Source organism: Lissotriton vulgaris, chromosome 8 (assembly GCF_964263255.1).
Source record: "Lissotriton vulgaris chromosome 8, aLisVul1.2, whole genome shotgun sequence".
NCBI lineage: Eukaryota > Metazoa > Chordata > Amphibia > Caudata > Salamandridae > Lissotriton > Lissotriton vulgaris.
The window spans coordinates 438,562,100-438,576,395 of record NC_141696.1 but is presented as its reverse complement, the minus strand read 5'-3'; the positions used below and the strand labels follow the sequence as shown (position 1 = coordinate 438,576,395).

Here is a 14,296-nt window from a genome sequence, read left to right as displayed (position 1 = left end):
GGAGATAGCGGCCTTCAGTTTTAGGAACTGGTAAAATTCTATGGGTGGTAATCTAAACTTTTCTTGCAATGTCGAGAAGGGGAGGGGTCTGCCATTATCATAGAGGTCATTCACTATGTGTATACCTTTTCCAGCCCACACTTCCCAGTAAAGGGTTTTCCCTTCTATCCTGATCCTAGGGTTATGCCATAATGAGAGTAGGGTGGATCTCTTAATCACCAGAGCAGACTTATGATACTGGTCAAGTCGGAGAAGTGCTCTTCTGGTATTTAGAAGGATGTATTTGGAGTGAGGTATATGGGCCAGGTCCATGGTGAGGAGAGACGAGAGGGGTGCATCTGCTATTAACGACCGTTCAATAGTTAGCCATACTGGAGTGTAGGATGTATCCTCAACCAACCAAAGGGCCCCTTGCTTACAGAGGAAAGCCGTTTGGTAGTTCCTAAACGAGGGCAGGCCCAGGCCGCCCTTATCTTTTGCTAGCTGCAGCTTTTTAAGTGATATCCTGGCTTTTTTCCCTCGCCATAGGAACTCTCCAAACAGCTTGTCCACCTTCTTAATAAATTCGTCTGAGAAAGTCATGGGGAGCATGCTAGCCAGGTAGTTAACTAGAGGCGTGCACATCATTTTTAGAGTCTCAGCCCTACCCCACCAGGACAAGAATTTAGGTGACCAACTGTCTAGTAAAGTGGATATCTTTTTTAATGTTGAGTCTTCATTTAATTTCAGAGTCGTAATCAAGTCCTTCTCAAAGTCTAGGCCCAAGTATTTAAAAGCTTTCGGTTGCCAGGTAAGGCCAGATGTTCCCAGTAACCCTTTATCCCCGATGTTGTTTAGTAACTTAACCTCTGTTTTATCCTTGTTTAATTTATATCCTGAGACTCTAGAGAACCCCTCAATTGTGTCCATCAAGGCCGGGATAGCCTCGTCAGCTTTTTCCGACAGGATCAGGACATCGTCGGCATATGCAGTCAATTTTACAGTGCAATTACCAAATGGAACCCCAGCAATGGCTTCATTGTGTCTGATATGCCACAGAAAGGGTTCTATTGCCAATAAAAACAGAGAAGGTGATAGTGGGCAGCCTTGTCTCGTCCCTTGTTTTAGGCAGAAAGAGGAAGAGAAGGAGCCGCCCGCTCTGACCCTAGCAGTGGGGCCGGCATACAAAGCCATTACGAGTTTAGTAAACGTCTCTCCTAGGTTGAAGTTGCGTAAAACCGCCTCAAGATAGGACCAATCTACCTTATCGAAGGCTTTTTCTGCATCCAGTGTGACTGCCACCATGGGGGTCGTCAAAAGCTTCGCTTTTTCTAGAGCATGGGCCAGTACTCTGGTGTTATCACTAGATAGTCTATGTTTTAAGAAACCCGCTTGAGACGGGTGTACTAGGGTAGGGAGGACTTTTTGCAGACGGGCTGACAGGATCATGGCTAGCAATTTACAATCAAGGTTAATCAGGGAAATCGGCCTGTAGTTCTTTGGAAGTGATGGGTCTTTGCCGTCCTTTGGCAGGACTGCAATAGTTGCCTCTGCCAACGTGCCTTTGACCTCCCCTGACTCCGTAAATTCATGAAAGAGGTGTAGAAGGGGATCGACTAAGTCGGATGCAAAACTTTTATAAAATTTGGCCGTGAAGCCGTCCGGACCTGGTGCTTTCCCACATTTTAACCCCTTGATCGCTTTTTCTACCTCATTAGCCAGGATCGGCCCATTCAAACTGAGTTGTTCCTCAGGTTTTAACTTTGGTAGAGCACATTCTTGTAGATATTCTTGAATTTTGTCCCCCATTACCAACTCGTTTTTAGCGTATAGGTCCTCATAAAAGTCTTTAAAGACCTCGGATATCTTTTGAGGGTCCGAATGAGCAACTCCCGCCGAGTCCCTGATAACATTAATAGCATTCCTTTGGACTTTAAATTTTAAGTATGCTGCCAGGCTCTTACCGGCTTTGTTAGATTCACATAGCTTAAACCTTCGCTTCCTGTCCAGCCACACTCCCGCCCTTTCGCTCACTAGCTTGTTATATTCGTATTTTTTATGGGTCATGATATTGAACGTTTCCTGGTCCCTTGTCACTTGGTGTTTGTTCTCTAAAGTAGCTATCTCAGCTTCCAACCCTTCTAACTTCGCATTACAATCCCTGTTCATTGCTGAACGGATTTTGATGCACACCCCCCTTATTGTGCTTTTTAGGGCTTCCCATCGCACTAGTTCTGAGGTGTCCCCCCTCACATTAGTCTCCAGATATGATCTAATAGCCTCCAAGATTTTAGTCCTATTTTGTTCTTTGTGTAGGATTTCTTCGTTAAGTCTCCAGGCCGTTTGTTTAGGGGATGGTTTAATGTTACTGATGGATAAAGATATACATGAGTGGTCCGACAGTACCCTTGGCTCAATTGAAGTATCCTCTATCCTTGCTACGCCATTTTGTGTAATGAAAATGTAGTCAATACGGGAGAACGAATCGTGAGGGGAAGAATAGAATGTGTAGTCTCTATCAGTGGGGTTTTGTATCCTCCACGCATCAATTAAGTGGAATTGTTGGCATAGTTTGATGAAGGCATTATGTGATTTGTTTGGCTTGAAAGTACACTTCGAGTCCCTATCTAAGGCCGGGTCAAACGGAAGATTAAAGTCCCCCCCAATTATGTGTATCGCCGTGTCAGGAACCGTCGCAATCTGTTTGACTAAATCCTGCCAGAATTCTAAATCATTAGTGTTAGGTGCGTAGATATTGGTGACAAAGAATTCTGTGTTATCCTTAGTGAGTTTCACCGTAACCCAGCGACCTTTTACATCTGATGAGGAGGATAGGAGCTCTACCTTGGACTTCTTTGACAATAATACCAGAACCCCATTCTTTTTACCGAGTGCACCTGACCCTACAACCTCTGTATAAAACTTGTTGCGCAGAGTATAGAATTGTTTAGCATCCAATTTGGTCTCTTGTAGCAAAACAATGTCCCCCTTTTGTCTCCGCAAATAATCTAATATCTTTTGTTTTTTAACGGGCTGATTCAGACCCTTAACATTCATGGATAAGACTTTCAATCGATCAAGAGAGGTTGTACCAAGTGGAGTGGACAGCGTTCTATGTGACATTTACAGTGCTATAAGTGTCATGGTTGTAACAAGAGACCATGGAAAACATGGTATTCGGTGCATCATGTAAGGACACATTGTCCTGCCACTCAAGATAAGATACAGTCTGAAATCACCACCAGATAACTGGATACCTGATGATATAGCATGCTTAATCTGAGTATAGATATATAAACACATCATATGCATGATACAACTTGTCCAATCAAGAGCAAAGAGACAGGTAAGAGAGGAAAGAGATGATATGGGAAGAGGAGGAAAAAGAGAGAAGGAGAAAGGAGGAGAAATAAGGAAAAATAATACAAAACACAGAACACAGCACCCACCCCCCCCAACCCCACGCAACCCCCCACCCCACCCACCCCAATTGTAATACAGAAGCATGGCGACGTGAGGAAAACTGCAGCAGCCCCCCCGCCTAAACTTAGTCATTTAAAGACATTGGAACAGTCAAACATAACGGAAAATGCATATAAAAGGCTATGCAAGCAGTGGAACGTTGAAGTAATGCAGCAAAATCGACACGTGTTCAACAGCACACCCACTCATTGTATCTTCCTGGCAAGGCAGAATAATTTCTGTGTGTGCACTGAACTATGATTATCGAGTAGAAATTTGAGAAGATATCAACATGACCTATTAGAAGATATTATGGCATCATATCTCACTTCAAGGCACCAAGTTGTTAGTGTCTAGTAGAATTTATGACATCGCCTCAGTGGCGAAGAACCTGAACAGAGAACAGTAGGACATCATTAAACAGTAATCAAATAGACATAGTTTTGACAGAGCGAATCCGGTCTACTCCGGGTAGCCTGACAGTGTATCAAAGTCTGGAGTTAGACAACACTTTACAGTGCATACATTACCGGCCATCATCTCATTGGAGCCAACCAGGCGAGCCGACTTTAAACAAGAGGATCCGATCAAAAACAGCTGGGCCACTCCAGACTGAGTCAGAGAGGTAAATTAAAGAACTCCCAGAACATCCGCAGACTTGGGGTCCATTCGGTAGGAACCCAGCAACATAGAGGCTTTCAATAACATCAGAGTACAGAAAGTTTTATGATAAGACCTAGCGTGGTCACTTGTATCCTGAAGCAGAAGCCGAGGCCGATAGACCATCTGGGTTATTAGTTTCCATGTCGCACTCCATGTCTCGTTCTTCCGCATCCTCAAGCATGCGTTTGAGCTTCATTGGATCCGTAAAGTAGTGAGCCGATCCACGTATTGTCACCCGATATTTCGCCGGGCCCGCAAAGCCAAATTGGTATCCCCTCACCGACAGAAGCGGACGAAGGGCGAGGAAAGCCTTCCTTGTCTCGACGGTCTCCTTACTGTAGTCTTGGGAAATGTAGACTTTGGTGTCCTTCCATAGAATATGATTGTGTTTTCTCACGAAGGCTAGGATTTGCTCCACATGTTGGTAACGCAAGGGCTTACATACGATGGGTCTTGGTCCTCTTTGTGTTTTAGTGATCCTTCCTGGGACTCTATGCGCCCTATCAAATTCCAGAGGATTTGCGAAAGTCATGTTTGTGGCTTTAGTGAACCAGGACTCCAAGAACTTGATGCACGAACCATCCGAATCTTCTGATCCCTCCGGAATTCCAAAGATGCGTAGGTTCCCTCTCCTGTTCCTGTCCTCCAACTCGGCTAGTCGTCTGGTTGTCTGGTCAGAGGAGATGTGGAGGTGCTTCAAGGCCGTTGAGGTTTTAGCCTCTATATCCTCCAAGCGACTGATCCGGGATTCTGTCTCTGTTAGACGCGCGTTGGTGTCTCGGATATCTTGACGGATTGCCACCACTTCCTCCTTAGTAACCTTGGCCAAGTCTTTCACCTCGTCTAACCTATTTAGTATCATATCCAGTGCATCTGGAGTGACTTTCTTTGGCTTGTTTGGTGACCCCGGGTTCGAGTGGTCCGATTTAAGCCTCTTGAAGGTTCCTTGGTCTTTGGTATCCATTTTAATCTTTTCTTTGATGCGCAGATGCCTAGGCAGCAACTTAAGAGCTCTCTTTCCGGTACTCACGTAGCGCAAGCAGACAGCACCAGCCTGGGTAGGGGCTTAGTCAGCCAGCACCTAGATCACTGACATCAATAGCATTACGTAGCAGGCAACTGAGGAGTAGAGCGACCCACTCATTCATTTACCATTGCACATGGTGTTATCTGAGACTGGGACATTAGGGAGCCCCCTGTGAGATGATGTCGAGAATTTCATGTAGTTATGTATTTTCATGTATTTTCACGTATTTTCATGTATTTCACGTATCTTCATGTATTTATTTCATGTATTTTCATGTATTTTCATGGGTTTCCAGACGCAGAGGCAGAAGCATCAGCCAGTGTGAACAACACGTGCATCTGAGCCACTGAAGAGTGTTTTACAGGCATTCAGAGCAGCAATTATCCTTTCTTTTCAAAAGCGCGTCTAAATCCTTTCCACATGTAAAGTTTGTTGCCAGCAGTGCTCGTTTTGGCGTTTTGGCGTTAGAAGTGGGCATTTAATCAATGCTGGGCTTTGAAATAGACCTTGCCTCGATGCTCGTGAATTACCAAGTGGCGGCCGCCATCTTGGTAAAGGTCAGTGAAGTCTCTGCATGGCCGGCCCCACTGTTCTCAGTCGATCGGCGTAAGTCAGCTGCCCCCGAGCGCTAAAGACTGCAAACGCGCTCACCTCCTGCCGCTTTCCTTGCGCTGCCGAGTTTTCTTCTTCGTGTCTTCTTTGTTTCTCTGGAGGCTCACCTCGCGCTCCGCCGTTCGCTTCACTGCCACGCTGCCGCCATTAGCGCTCTAAGCCCCCGTCGATGCAGCCTTTGATCCGCTGCAGTCCCGGACACGGGAGTCAGGTCAGCATGCTCAGGGAGTGATCCGGTGTACAAATCTTCGGTCACGTCCCCGCTGCAGGCATTGGAAGGTGTCCCAAATACCGGTTAACACGCTCGTGGCGGGAGGAGAGACGCTTCAGACCGCCATCTTCCTCGGCGTCCAAGCCACGCCCCTCAGTTTTTCATTTTATATATTTTTGGGCTGACTCCACTTTGGGGAACCCGCACAAGTGAGGTATCATTTTTATTAGGAGACCAAGGGGAATGCAGGATAGTGGGACATTTTCACCGGTGCCAGGAAGGTGACTGTTGAGAGCAGCCTTCAGGCTTATCTTGAAGGAGTGCTAAGCAACTTGTTTTACCAGTTTAATCATGTAGTGTTAGTTAACTGAAAAAGAACCACACAGTGTTTATATAAAAATAATGCTATTCATTACACAACACCCACTTACACATTGGAATATCTCCTCCCCGGAGACAACAGCACAAGTACACAACAATACTTCAATTGCAATAAGGTAAGGAGAACAAAATACATTGGTCTCCAGGGGGAGGCCAAACCATATATTAAAAAACTGAAATACAACTGCAGGAGAGGATGGAACTTCGAACAGAAGAACCAGAGGAGCCCAGGACACAATAAACCATCCAAGGTAAGTACCCAGGAACCTCACAGAGGATGTGTTAGGAGTGGGAACATTGCCGCGAGCCCAATGGAAGTCAATTGAGAAGTCGCGCTTGCAGTTTTGCAGAAGGACCCTTCCGAGAGGACCCAGTAGAAGAATTTCCTTGATGGACAGAAGGTTGGAGAGCCACCCCACCTGTGGATGCCCCAGGGACCAGTTTACCCACACCAGGGTAGCCATGTGCATAGGGGTGAAGAGATGGCGGAAGCCTCCATAGAAGAGGTCCGGTGGAATCCAAGGGTGGATTCTGGAACTGAGGAACCTGCAAGCAGAGGGGACAGAGTCTATGCCACTCAGGAATGGCACGGAACAGCAATGCCCACCGATGTCGGACGGTTCACACGATTTGACAGTGACCTTGTCGCTGCAGCTGTGAGGAGCAGGCGTTGCTGAGCTGCCCCACCTCAGATGTCGGTGACCAGGTGGTTGGTGTCTGGCGGGAGTACCAACAAGCCTTGGTAGCCGCAACTGGCGTGGACAGAGAAAAAGGAGCAACGTTGGGACCAGCAAGGTCCAAGGGACTCGCCAACAGCAGGAGATTCAGAGCATGCCCTAAGCAAGTAGAGGAGCCCACTAAAGCAGAAGACCCTCAGGAGGACCTACAGGCTGAAAGCACAAGTCGCAAGAGGACCTTGAGCAGCTTACCAAGTGTTCTGTTTCATATAGGTACCTTAATATAGGCCCGGGTAACATCATACCCTTTCACCTACATTACCTCTCCTACACTACACTGTAACAAGCCTTTTAGGATTGCAACTTTACCTAGTTCTAGTCCTGGGCGCAGAAGGAAGGTTTCCCTAAACAATAGCGTTCTATGAATTCATCTTTAGACTGACACAGTATGAATGAACATTCATAAGGATTCTTGGAAACCAGGCTGGGTCTACATCCACGTGCATAATATCTACGTACAAGGTTCATCCCATACGTCATCCTCAAACCCAACAATGGCTAACACAAAGCACAAGGGACAAAGGAACCCTAGATACTTTTCTGTATAAATACAGCACCTCTTGCTAGTATTAGTTAGAGGGCACCGAGACTTCCAGGCCGACACACTCACCAGGGACGCTGAGGCTCCTGCATGGAGTCGCTCCAGCTGACAGTGGTCTAAACATCCCTTGCGGGGTGTCCAACTCGAGACCAGGATGGAGTCCCACACTCTTTTGCTTCAGGTAATGGGGTTAAACTAAACCTAGAGGGATTCTTGGCTTCACACCTACTCACATGCTAGGTACACTTAGGTACATCTAGACAGGCATCGTAGGAGTACGCAGGCCTTCTTTTATTTTATACCCATGTATGTGTTCATGACTATTGCAAATTGGTATAACTGAACTATCCTTTTATATTCACTGTACTGCTGATCATATATCTATTTTACACTAGAAGAACAACTGTGCAATAAATACTTATTGTAACACGCCCAACTGTTTCTTCTGTTTAACTCTCTGAGACGAAGTAAGTGAGCACTAGTGACTGAGCGAAAGGTAGTACATTTTTTCCACAATCCTGGGGGATCAGGGTTTTTATGTTTTAAGGTTGCCAGAAACTATTCTCTCCCCGATAAGAGGAGATTCTAGTGGGACTGTGAGCTAACTAATGCAAACAGGCTAACATACGCGGTGGGGGTGCTCAGAGTTAGTCTGCCACCAATTCTACAGTTTATTTATCCAAATGTGTAGATCCTGCATGGGTACTACAGGAACTACACGTCACAATAAGGAATGCCCACGTTGCAGGGGATGTGGAGAGGATGATGTACTTAGCAGGAAGAGATGCTGGAGGCTGGAGCTTCTTGTAGCCCGAAGATCTCTGGAGTGCAGAGCCAACAAGTCTTGGCAACGGCATGTCAATGCCGTGCACAGGGGTTCGGTTCCAGCAGTTCCGACGAGGGATACTGCCCTCAAAACTGCAGAGAAGACAGGTCAGGCCTCGAGCCAGTTGCAGAAACACCACCTGTGTTGCTGAGACTCTGGAAGTCAGTGCGACATCAAGAGCAGCAGACATGTCAGCTTTGTTGCGGCACCTGCAGATGCACAGGGAGAGACTCCTTCACTCTAAGGGAGATTACTTCAGGTGTCCATGATGCCCATAGGTTTGTTGAAGGTCCTGGAAGAAAGCCCAGGCACAGACGATGAAGAAGACTTGCAGAACATCAAGACCAGGAGAGCACAAGTTTTTCTTGGTTCAGTCTCAGTTCCAGGCGAAGTCCAAGGGAACAGGCGGTCGAAGAGTGATGTGGTTTCAGGCTCGAGTCTTGTCCCATGACAAATCTGAAGAGCCACTTTAAGCCCTTAAATACCCTAGGGAAAGGGTTGGAATGACTCAGGAGTCACTCGGGAAGGGGCTAGACATAGGGGAGGATACCCTCATGTCCTTTGTCCAGTTTCGTACCAGAGCAGGAGCCAGGGGCTCTCTGAACTGGCTCAAACAGGAGTATGAAAGGAGAGCACCAAATGTGCCATTCAAAACAGTCTGGTCGCACTGGCAAGCGCCCCCACCCCAGCCCAATACACTAAGTCCTGTCTGGGAGGTGGTCACACCTCCCTGTGACAGGAAACCTATTGTTCTACCTTCCCTGCTTGAGCCTGGCTCAGCAGCAGGAGACCAGAATTGTGTTTGTGGTCGACAGCAGCACTAGCTTAGTGGCAGATCCTGAAAGGCTCTTACCAGGAGTACAGGGGTACCCCAAGGGAGCCCCCAGTGCATGGGATCATAATTCCAACACTGGAATCGGAGTTGGGGTATGATTCCAACATGTTTGATACCAAACATGACTGGTTGCGGCGCAGCCACTATATAGTTAGATGTCTCTTATTGACTGATGTCTATTCTGTTTTAAAATGGCTTGCCGCACTTACAAAGCCTGGAGATCGGACTATGGGGTTTTTAGTGGAGCCCTGTTCAAGCACGGGCACCCTCACACTTATAACTAATCACCCTGCTCTCAGGACTGAAGAGCCTGCCATAGGGGGGAATTATAGATTTTAAGTGCCGTGACCTTAGCTATATAGAAATGTATATCTGTTGTGAGAGGTGCAAGCACCAACTCGCACAGGCTGCAATGGTAGGCCTGTCGTCACAGTTTAAATGACCTCCCATGGATGGCACAATACATGCTGCAGACCATGGGAGACCCCTGGTGTACCTATGCCCTGGGAAGCTTAGTAACATATACTAGGGACTTACAAGGGTGCACCAGTAGATAATTGTGTATGTACAATAGTACTTACCATGGTAAATTTAGGGAGAAAGCACAGTGACTGGGGTCCTGATTAGCAGGATCCCAGTCAGACTAGGTCGAAAACAGACTGACATCAAGTAAAAAGTGGGGGTAACCATGAAAGCAGACCCTACTTTCCTACACTGCCACAGTTACATCAACGGAAAGGCATATCGTGATTGGCCCGGCAGAAATATTGACTGAACTCCCTTTGACAGATGCTTTTGCCTATGACTCCATTGATACAGGAGGAACATTTTGGCAGCGACTATCCTCCATAAACTCGCCAGCATCTAAATTGAGCAGGCGGATTGCCAAGTAGGCGAACAGATTAACCGACGGAAAAGTGACAGTGGGTCAGACCCGCAAAAATCTAAATCAGGCCCTAAATATCACAATGTGGATTGATAACATGCGCTGCTCTCGCTGTGCTTTATTTGAAGCTGGATTTGTCCACATGTGTAGAGCTGTCCGGTATTAGCACAGCTTTGGACAGGGGTAGTGGCGGGTATGGAACATACACTAAATAGACTGAAAGAAATGGAAGCATGCCTATAGGGATTATACGCCTGATAGAAGGAGAAAAAAGAGGGAAATAGATTTTTTGATTCAGGCCTAGTTATTGCTCCTAGAGATAAAGCACTGAACTGGCGATCACCGAGGGGAACACCAAATAGTTGGTGGAAAAAGGCAGTGGAGAACTGGCCATTAGCAGCATGGTATACATAGAAAACCTATAGCATACCTCTGGTTGGAAATAGTTGCATCCTTTATTTATACTGTGAAAGGAATGCAATGTAAAATGTAATGCAACAGCAATCTATAAAGCCATACTAATGCCCAAGAAATGTGCTTCTAGGTGATGAAATCTAGACTTGCAGAAGGTGATGCATTCAGCTCAGAGGTGACACAGCCTAGATGCACAGAGAGAACCCTCTCAAGTGACACTCACTGATCTCATGGGATCTTACCCTACCTAATAAGGGAAGTACTACTCCCTTCATTTATCCGGGGTCAAGGAATTTTCAGGCCACTGTAGATACAACTTTCTCACTCGGTCCTGTCCAAGCGCCCTGGATCTCCCCCTGAGACCATTAAAGTGCGAAACATGTTGACCAGAACATATGCCCACTAGGAACACCCAGCTACCATGGGACATAATACCCCTTAAAGCAGCACCATACACTTTGTTTTAATAATGCAGAGGGAATACCTTAATAAAAATTAATCACTCTCCCTCCAGCCATTTTTTAATACACCTTCTAGGATTTCACTGCCACTTCCATCCACGCAGCCATACGGCTTCATCAAAAGATCTCAGAAAAAGAGACCTTTCGGGGGACCTTTAGGGCATTGCAGCGTCTGCCCAACGTGGAGCAAAAGCCCAATGATGAAGCATGACATCCTTCAGGGTGTATGAGGGCATCAAGATGAGGACACACTGCGCCCCACAATTAGAGTAGTACACGACAAGAGTGCCTCTTACTTCCCTTCTTTTTCTCTCTACTTAGAAACGGTGACTCCCTTTTTAGTAGCCTGACCACAGCCAGAATGATCATGCTGCGTTTTGGACAGAAGGCTGATGGGGTGATGTGTTCCTCTCTGGTCACCACTGTTAAACTGCATCGGGAAGCACAATTCTGGTCTTGACCTAATTACTACTGCTGAATAAAGTAACATTTGGAATGGGGAGTGGTAGTGGGAATGGTGTGCTGGTAGGTAATATGCGGCACTGAACAACTGAGAAGGTATGAGATATGCTGCAATAATATTTAATATTGCTGATGCTAGTTATGTTATGGGCAGCTTTGAGATGGGAAATGAGTACCATTTATTTTATGTTAATATACCTATTAAACCATATTTGTAGTGAAAATGTACATATTACGTATGTCGATACAGACAATCATGAAAAATATATCAATAAGTCGGTGATGCCCTCAATAAAGTCATGGTAATTATTAATTTGATAAATCTTCTTAGTACCTGCTCTTTCAAGCTTTTCAATTTTCTTGCTAAGTCGGCTCTTCTCTTCCTGGAGTTGATCCAATAGGATACTGAGTGTTCGATTTTCTTCTTTCTTTTCTTCTATTTCAGCTTCAGATTTCTTTAGCAGTTGACTGATTGTTTCAGCATCCTGGGTACAATATGATACAAATAGAGCATGTCACAGTGAGCATAACTTATTTTCTGAAAAAAAGAAAACATAGTTTACAGCCCAATGAGCCATCTAAATCACTCAAAGTGTCCAACTACTGAAAACATTTTAACATATTTGTGTTCATGTTTGTTAATATCATCCTATGAGAAGGGTCTGTTGTACAGCCTTGTACACTCTTATTTAAATATATAAGTCTATTTATCTTTCAGAAGCACACATCAAAACTGTTAAAAATACACTTAGACAGAACATGAATATAATAGCGTTCATGTGAACATATAGGTCCAAAGACCCTCCATAGCAAGACACTCTCTGTCTAATACATCTAAAGTGCTGAAATACTATGAAAACAACTGTCTTTAAAAAAATATATATTATTCTAAAAAACCGCCTGGGTAAAACTATGTTAATAGGCCTTACATTGCATGTCGCTCAGCTCCCTGGTTCAATGAATCACTAAGAATCAGTAAAAGTACATGTATAAAGCTTGCAAGGAAGTGGCGTACCCTTAATCTTTTGGAAGATAGGAATACCTATAGAGTGGCATTAAAAGTTCACTATAAAATGGTGAGAGAGGCCAAGAAGAACTACTGGCAGAGTAAAATTGCAGCTACAAAAAATATGAGCAAAGAGATCTTTGGGATCATGAAGTCCTTTACGGCTCCAAAGGCAAGCAGTAAAGCAGCACCACTGTCAGCGGACTGGACCCACCTGGTGGCCCAGTCCATTCATGCCAAAATAGTGACAATCCAGCAGTCCTTCTCGGTGTCATCCAAAGATAACATGTCCTTGCTGAGTACGAAAGGGTAATCAATTAGGCCCCCTCCATCCTTGGAGCCCCCACAAGGCCCTCAGTTATTACACTTCCCGGCCATTGAAATTGGGGATTCACTCTCCTATCTGATGAGCCTAAAATCTGGTTCACCAGTGGATGCATGCCCCGCAAAGCTTTTACCAGCCCTTGCTCCCACCATAAAGCAATAAATCAATAAGGCTTTGAATTCCTCTTTGGCAGCTGGTATTATGCCGCCTCTCAGGAAACAGGTGAAAATACTGCCCCTCCTAAAGAAATCGAGTGCTGATCCTCGCATACCCACAAATTACAGGCCTATCTCCCTCCTTCCGGTTTTCCCCAAAGTGCTGGAGAACCACGTAAACAAAATGATTATGAAGTTTTCTGAAAATCATAATCTTTTGCACCCCACTCAGTCAGGCTTCAGGGCCAATTATTGCACTAAAACGGTTCTGTTGCAGGTGATGGAACATCTAAAGAAGAAGCTGGTTCAGGGGGGCAGAGCGATCCTCACATTGTTGGACCTGTCGGCGGTGTTCGACACAGTGCCACAAAGGAGGCTCCTCGATAGGCTGGAAAAAATGGGTTTTGGTGGTAGGGCTCTAGCCTGGCTAGCATCCTACCTGGAGGACAGAGAACACGTTATTTGAAGTCCTCCTTTTTCCTCTCCCATGCCCAGCTTAGAGGTGGGAGTCCCTCAGGGCTCCTGCTTCAGCCCTACCCTTTTTAACCTGTAAATGTCCCCCCTAGCAACACTGGTGGAGACCTATGGTGCAAAGATAATTTCATATGCTGACGACACTTAGCTGATTTTCTCTTGCAACAGAGGTAATGAGTTTGATGGGGGAGTGATTAGATCTTGCCTCACAGAGGTCTTCAGGTGGCTGGAGGAAAACCAGCTTAAGTGCAACTCTGACAAGTCAGAAATAGTTTTCTTCGGCCTGCCCGCAGTGCACGACTGGAGTCAATGGTGGCCAGAAGAATTCTCCCCTCCCAGTGTGGCTCAATCCACAGTTAGGAATCTGGAAATCCATATTGATAATGCTCTTTTTTTGTGTTCCCCAATTCAGGCCCTGGTGGGGACCTGTTTTGGACTTCTTCGGATGGTGAGAAAGTACCTTCCGCTTCTCCCGTTGGACTAGGAGGATTGTGATCCAGGTATGATCACATCCAGACTAGACTACGGGAACATCTTCTACCTGGGCCTGCCAAATTTTCTCCTACAACGCCTTCAGGTGGTGCAAAACTCTGCAGCCAGAGCTATTCTCTGTTCAAAATCTAGGTCCCACATGGCACCTCATCTTAGAGCCCTTCATTGGCTCCCAGTGAGGGAGCGGATACATTTTAAGACCATAGTAACTTTCTTTAAGGCTCTTCATGGCCAGCTACCTCAGAAGACGTGTCGGTTGGTACACTCCGACAAGAGCACTTAGATCAAACTTTGTGGCATATGCATGTGTCCCTAAGGTGCGCCTGGCACGTAGGGGCGGTAAATCC

The 14,296-nt window shown here is 45.9% G+C and overlaps 1 protein-coding gene across 3 annotated transcripts in view; it reads right to left on the bottom strand.

Annotated features, from left to right (window-relative positions):
* The window catches only part of TSGA10 (testis specific 10), a 454,368-nt gene that overhangs the window by 378,812 nt on the left and 61,260 nt on the right, over window positions 1–14,296 (bottom strand). For all 3 annotated transcript variants that reach the window (XM_086933298.1, XM_086933297.1, XM_086933299.1), the window contains exon 4: window positions 11,832–11,982. In XM_086933298.1, coding sequence (XP_086789424.1) covers window positions 11,832–11,982 — 151 coding nt within the window. The remainder of the gene's footprint in view (window positions 1–11,831; window positions 11,983–14,296) is intronic.